At 50.2% G+C, this 6,561-nt stretch overlaps 1 protein-coding gene across 1 annotated transcript; it reads left to right on the forward strand.

Annotated features, from left to right (window-relative positions):
• The first annotated feature begins 4,250 nt into the window (after positions 1-4,250).
• LOC131819827 (proteasome subunit alpha type-2-like) lies at positions 4,251-5,053 on the forward strand. Its single transcript, XM_059155205.1, is given in 1 exon segment — positions 4,251-5,053. A coding segment is annotated over 1 exon segment (705 nt). The 5' UTR covers positions 4,251-4,269; the 3' UTR covers positions 4,975-5,053.
• Positions 5,054-6,561: the final 1,508 nt, after the last annotated feature.

The following is a 6,561-nucleotide window of genomic DNA, read 5'->3' on the forward strand; positions in this document are numbered from 1 at the left end:
CCTAGGCATCTGTCTGCCCCAGAGGGCACTGCCCCAAACATCACTGCACACTTGGGTCCCAGACCCAGCTTCTCCACTCCCTTGCCAGTCACTCACTCCGAGTGGCTTTCTGATCTTCTGTGAGCTGAATCCATTTCATCACCTGCAAAGAGGGAGCAGTGGTACCTGCCAGGGACATCCAGGAAACACTGTATGTGTAGGTGCCTAGCACTGGTTCTATTTTTCTCTTACTTTGTTTTCTTTTCCTGTTTTGTTATGTATACAACACATGCACACTTGGCTAAATGCAAAAGATGTTGAATGTTTACCATGTTTTCAATGGTTACTTAAAAAAAAAAAAAGTGTGGGGGCACCTGGGTGGCTCAGTGGGTTAAGCCGCTGCCTTCGGCTCAGGTCATGATCTCAGGGTCCTGGGATCGAGTCCCGCATCGGGCTCTCTGCTCAGCAGGGAGCCTGCTTCCCTCTCTCTCTCTCTGCCTGCCTCTCTGTCTACTGTGATCTCTCTCTGTCAAATAAATAAATAAATAAAATTTAAAAAAAAAAAAAGTGTGCCTGGCTGGCTCAGCATGTGACTCTTGGTCTGGGGATTGTGAGTTCGAGCTCCACCTTCGGTTTTTTGTTTTTTGTTTTTTGTTTTTTTGTTTTAGATTTTATTTATTTATTTGACAGAGACACAGCAAGAGAGGGAACACAAGCAGGGGGAGTGGGAGAGGGAGAAGCAGGCTTCCCGCCAAGCAGGGAGCCTGATGTGGGGCTCGATCCCAGGATGCTGGGATCATGACCTGAGCTGAAAGCAGAAGCTTAATGACTTAGCCACCCAGGCACCCCAGAGGTTACTTTTATTTTTTTTTAAGAGTTTTTATTTATTTACTCGACAGACAGAGATCACAAGTAGGCAGAGGCAGACAGAGAGAGAGGAGGGGAAGCGGGTTCCCTGTGGAGCAGAGAGCCCGATGCGGGGCTAGATCCCAGGACCCTAGGACCATGACCTGAGCCAAAGGCAGAGGCCTTAACCCACTGAGGCGCCCCTAGATGTTACTTTTAAAAGATGCTTTTGGGGGTGCCTAGGTGGCTCAGTCAGTTAAGAGTGTGCCTTCTGCTCAGGTCGTGATCCTGGGGTCTTGGGATTGATCCCTACATGGGAGGGGTCCCCTGCTCAGTGGGGAGTCTGCTTCTTCCCCTCCCTCTGCCCCCCCACCCCCGGTTCGTGCACTCTCTCACTCTCTTTCAAATACGTAAAAAAAAATCTTTAAAAATAAAAATAAAAATAGGGACACCTGGGTGGATCAGTTGGTTGAGCCTCCGACTCTTGGTTTCGGCTCAGGTCATAATCTCAGGGATGGTGGAGCCCCACGTGAGCTCCCTGCTCAGTGGGGAGTCTGCGTGAGATTCTCTCCCTCTGCCACTGTCTCTGTCTTTCTCTCAAACAAATAAATCTTTAAAAAAATAATAAATTTTTAAAAATTAAAGGATGCTTTCAGAGCATTTGGCTGACTCAGTTGGTAAAGTATGCAACTCCTTTTTTTTTTTTTAAGATTTTATTTATTTGACAGACAAAGATCACAAGAAGGCAGAGAGGTAGGCAGACAGAGATGGGGAAGCAGGTTCCCCACTGAGCAGAGAGCCCGATGCGGGGCTCGATCCCAGGACCCTGAGATCATGACCTGAGCCAAAAGGCAGAGGATTAACCCACTGAGCCACCCAGGCACCCCAATGCGTCATCTCAGGGTTGTGAGTTCAAGCCCTACACTGGGTGCTAGAGCCCACTTTATATATACAATAAAAGTAAAAAGTAAATAAACGTTTTCGATAAAAAGTCAGTCTCTCATCTCTCCCAGTCACACACATTCCCTCCCCCAAGGCACCCACACGCCCCATTCCTCACACAGCCTGCTGGAGACATTCTCTGACTACAGAGCGAGAGCAGACATATGGGTCTGCCTTTTACATGCAAATAATGGCTAACGGGTTCTGCTTACAGTTTCTCTTACTTTATCTTGGAAAGCCGTACATATTTATACATTAAACAGATTCTCATTCTCTGCCAAACTGCCCCATTTTCCAGTGCGGGGATGCACCCCCATCCCTTCCACAGCTCTGCCGTGCGTGGATGGGCTGTTCCTTTCACCAGACAATAGCCTGGCTCACACATCATTTCGTATGTAAGCAAATGCAGCCAAGGATAAATTCCTAGAAGCGGAATCCCTGGGTCAGAAGATCTGCCTACACAGGATGCAGGTTTCTGGCCACGGTGGTGGTTCTGAGGACACAGGACCTCCAGGAGCGTGCTGCCTCCCCCTTGTTGTCCCCAGCATGCCCCGTTATCAATCTGTGATCTTTATCTGCATCATCCATGGGAAAATGATTGTTTCTCAGGGTACCCAAGGCTATGTCTTTAGGTAGTTTATCAGGGACATCTTCAGTCTTCATGGTCACTGAGATTTGCCCCCTCTGCCTTGCCATTCTTCAGGCGCGTCCCAACCCCCGGGTCACCTGGAGAGTGAGAAGCGGCTTTGTTGGCTTCTTGGTAGATGGGGTCTCACTCCCTGCCTCCCCCACACTGTGGGCTGTTATGGAGACCTGGTTGGTGAGTGGTGGACCACAGAGCTTCTGCCAAGTCTGATGTTTGGGGGTGACGCAGGCTGATCTCTCTCCTACCCTGGAGACCCACACCCTCAAGCAGAGCCAGGGAAGCCCAGGCTGGGCTCTTTTGTCCACTTCAGGATCCAGCCTTGTTTACCTCCAAAACTGGGGAGCTCACCTCCTCCCGAGGTGGCTCTGTCCATCTTCAAACTATTCTAGCTGTGAGCCAGGCCTGCCACCGCCCCCTACCCCACTAAGCTACCAGAGTGGACTTTTGGAGCCTAAACCATAGCTGTTCTCTCCAGAGCCTTCTGCCTACTCAGCTCCAAGCCAGGCTTCCTTCTCCTGCCATGAGTTCTAGATCCTATGCTGACCTGGTCATTGTCCCTAGAAAGCCTCCAGTTTATCACAGGCCTTTCTGGAGTGTGGCTTCTGGAGAAGGGTTGAGCCTCCCTGCTGTGCTGTGCTGCACAGAGCAAACACGAACAGACCAAACCCTCCTTTTGTCCGGGCACTAGACCTTTAATGATGCCACCCACAACCCCCTTAGCTTTTTTGGGCCACGCTGCTCTGGTTTCTGGTTCCAAGCAACAGAAACCAGCTCTGACTAATTTAAACAGAAAGGGATTCTTTAGAAGGCTATGGAGTGTGTCACAGATTCTCCGGGAGGACAAGAACCAGGCCCAAAGGGTGTACCCAGCCAAGAACAACGCCTCAAAGCAAATGCCAAAAGTGGCTTTGTCAGGACACCCCTGGTTCTGGCCCTAACCACAGACCCCTTATTTCAGGCCGACACCGGACGCAGGGGTATTGCTGTCACAAGTACCTCTCTGTGGCATCCCCCCGGCCCTGCCCCATCAATGCAGGGCTGAGAAGGCCAGTGACAGCGCCATCGGCACCTGCGCTGGGAGGGCCCTACCTCCGAAGATGGGGCAGGGGAGAGGGAGGACAACCCTGGATAGAGGAAGGGGGTTCAGGTGCCGTCACTCCCTTTCCCCTGAGCTTCCCATGGCATCTCGGGGGGGGGGGGGCTTGGCATCCAGCAGTGAGCCCCACTTTGCAGGAAGGCAGAGGCTCTGTGGGGGCTACAGCTGGCTGGCCTCCAGCTCTGCCTTCTGCCCTGCCATTCTGCCCCCCTCCCCACCTATGGTCCCTGCCGCAGACACATGAGCACTGCCCCCCCAACCTCCCAGCCACCACTGCCTCGGTCTTGGCCATGCACCCTGGGAGCACTGCCGCTGAGCACTGAGACTCCCCGGGAAGACCGTGGCCAACAGAGAGGATTCAGCCAGGGAGGCCAGCCAAGCTGTCAGCGTGTTCCCAGAAACCAGTCTCTAGGGAGGGGTGAGTCAGAGGGCAGGGCCGTGAGGGGAGCCCAGCCCTGGCTCCATCCCCCAGGGTCCAGACCCTTCCTCTGTGGAGGACGGCACAACAGACTCCTTTGTGGGGCCCTTGTTTCTTTTCTTTTTTTTTTAATTAATTTTTTATTTTTTATAAACATATATTTTTATCCCCAGGGGTACAGGTCTGTGAATCACCAGGTTTACACACTTCACAGCACTCACCAAAGCACATACCCTCCCCAATGTCCATAATCCCACCCCCTTCTCCCAACCTTCCTCCCCCCAGCAACCCTCAGTTTGTTTTGTGAGATTAAGAGTTACTTATGGGGCACTCCAGGTAAAGATGGCGGAGCGCGGTTACAGCTTCTCGCTGACTACGTTCAGCCCATCTGGTAAACTTGTCCAGATAGAATATGCCTTGGCTGCTGTAGCTGGAGGAGCCCCTTCAGTAGGAATTAAAGCTGCAAATGGTGTGGTATTAGCAACTGAGAAGAAACAGAAATCCATTCTGTATGATGAGCGAAGTGTACACAAAGTGGAACCAATTACCAAGCATATAGGCCTGGTGTATAGTGGCATGGGCCCAGATTACAGAGTGCTGGTGCACAGAGCCCGGAAACTAGCTCAGCAATACTATCTCGTTTACCAAGAACCCATCCCCACAGCTCAGCTGGTGCAGAGAGTCGCTTCAGTGATGCAAGAATACACTCAGTCAGGTGGCGTTCGTCCATTTGGAGTTTCCCTACTAATTTGTGGTTAGAATGAGGGGCGACCATATTTATTTCAGTCCGATCCGTCTGGAGCTTACTTTGCCTGGAAAGCCACAGCAATGGGAAAGAACTATGTGAATGGGAAGACTTTCCTCGAGAAAAGATACAATGAAGACCTGGAACTTGAAGATGCTATTCATACAGCCATATTAACCCTAAAGGAAAGCTTTGAAGGACAGATGACAGAAGACAACATAGAGGTTGGAATCTGCAATGAAGCCGGATTCAGGAGGCTCACTCCGACTGAAGTTAAGGATTACTTGGCAGCCATAGCATAATAACTGAGTGACTGAAAAATCTGGAATCTCAGATAATCCCTCTACTCAAACATGTTTAAAGTATGTTTTGTTTTGCAGACTTTTTGCATACTTATTTCTACATGGTTTAATGGACTGATGTTTTTAAAATGACACTTATAAATCATAATAAACTGTTAAATCTAAAAAAAAAAAAGAGTTACTTATGGTTTGTCTCCCTCCCAATTCCATCTTGTTTCATTGATTCTTCTCCTACCCACTTAAGCCCCCATGTTGCATCACCACTTCCTCATATCAGGGAGATCATATGATAGTTGTCTTTCTCCGCTTGATTTATTTCGCTAAGCATGATACGCTCTAGTTCCATCCATGTTGTCGCAAATGGCAAGATTTCATTTCTTTTGATGGCTGCATAGTATTCCATTGTGTATATATACCACATCTTCTTGATCCATTCATCTGTTGATGGACATCTAGGTTCTTTCCATAGTTTGGCTATTGTGGACATTGCTGCTATAAACATTCGGGTGCACGTGCCCCTTTGGATCATTACGTTTGTATCTTTAGGGTAAATACCCAGTAGTGCTATTGCTGGGTCATAGGGCAGTTCTATTTTCAACATTTTGAGGAACCTCCATGCTGTTTTCCAGAGTGGCTGCACCAGCTTGCATTCCCACCAACAGTGTAGGAGGGCTCCCCTTTCTCCGCATCCTCGCCAGCATCTGTCATTTCCTGACTTGTTGATTTTAGCCATTCTGACTGGTGTGAGGTGATACCTCATTGTGGTTTTGATTTGTATTTCCCTGATGCCCAGTGATATGGAGCACTTTTTCATGTGTCTGTTGGGGCCCTTGTTTCTTATCCTCCTGGTTCACTCGGTCCTTTCCTCAGCCACCTGCTTATGGACTCAGCACTCATTGAGCGCCTGCTGTGTGCAAGGCCCTGGTCCCTGCCCTCGAGGGGTTCACAGTCCAAGGAAAGAAATGGGCATAGAGGGGTGGGTAAGTGCTAGAGCCGAGAAATGAATGAGGAGTACCGGGGGTGGGGGGGAGAGTAAGGGGGTGCTCAGGAGATCTCACAGAGAAAGTGGCGTTTGAGCCAGGTCAGGGAGGACGAGGAGGTGTGTCCGCTATGTGGTCGCAGGTGGGAAGGCAATGCTCTCCATGCGGGGAGCAGCCTGAGCCCAGGTGCGGAGGTGCGAGGAAGCCTGGAATGTTCTGGAAACATCCAAGAGGGCAGAGTAGGAAGCGAGGGTCCGGGAGACTGGGAAAGCAGATAGGAAGGGGCTGATGGACGGCCTCGACTGTGGGGAGAGCTCTGATGGTTTCCTGGGCAGGGTTTGGAGCAGGGGAGTGACGTGGGTGGACGTGGGTGCTGGGAATACACAAGGCTGACGTTCTGAAGTGTTAGCAGGGGGGTCTCCTGCCCACCCTAAACGTACTGTGCCCCCAGCCCACTGGCTCAGTTGAATGGACGGTCTCCGCCCACGTATTTTTAGGGACGCACAAAAATGTTTTAATTTCTTTTGAATCAGATGAAAACGTGCATATAATAGTGATTAACACGAGACAAAAGAATCCAGCGTGGGTGGTACTCACCATTATAGCA

Source organism: Mustela lutreola, chromosome 17 (assembly GCF_030435805.1).
Source record: "Mustela lutreola isolate mMusLut2 chromosome 17, mMusLut2.pri, whole genome shotgun sequence".
Lineage (NCBI taxonomy): Eukaryota > Metazoa > Chordata > Mammalia > Carnivora > Mustelidae > Mustela > Mustela lutreola.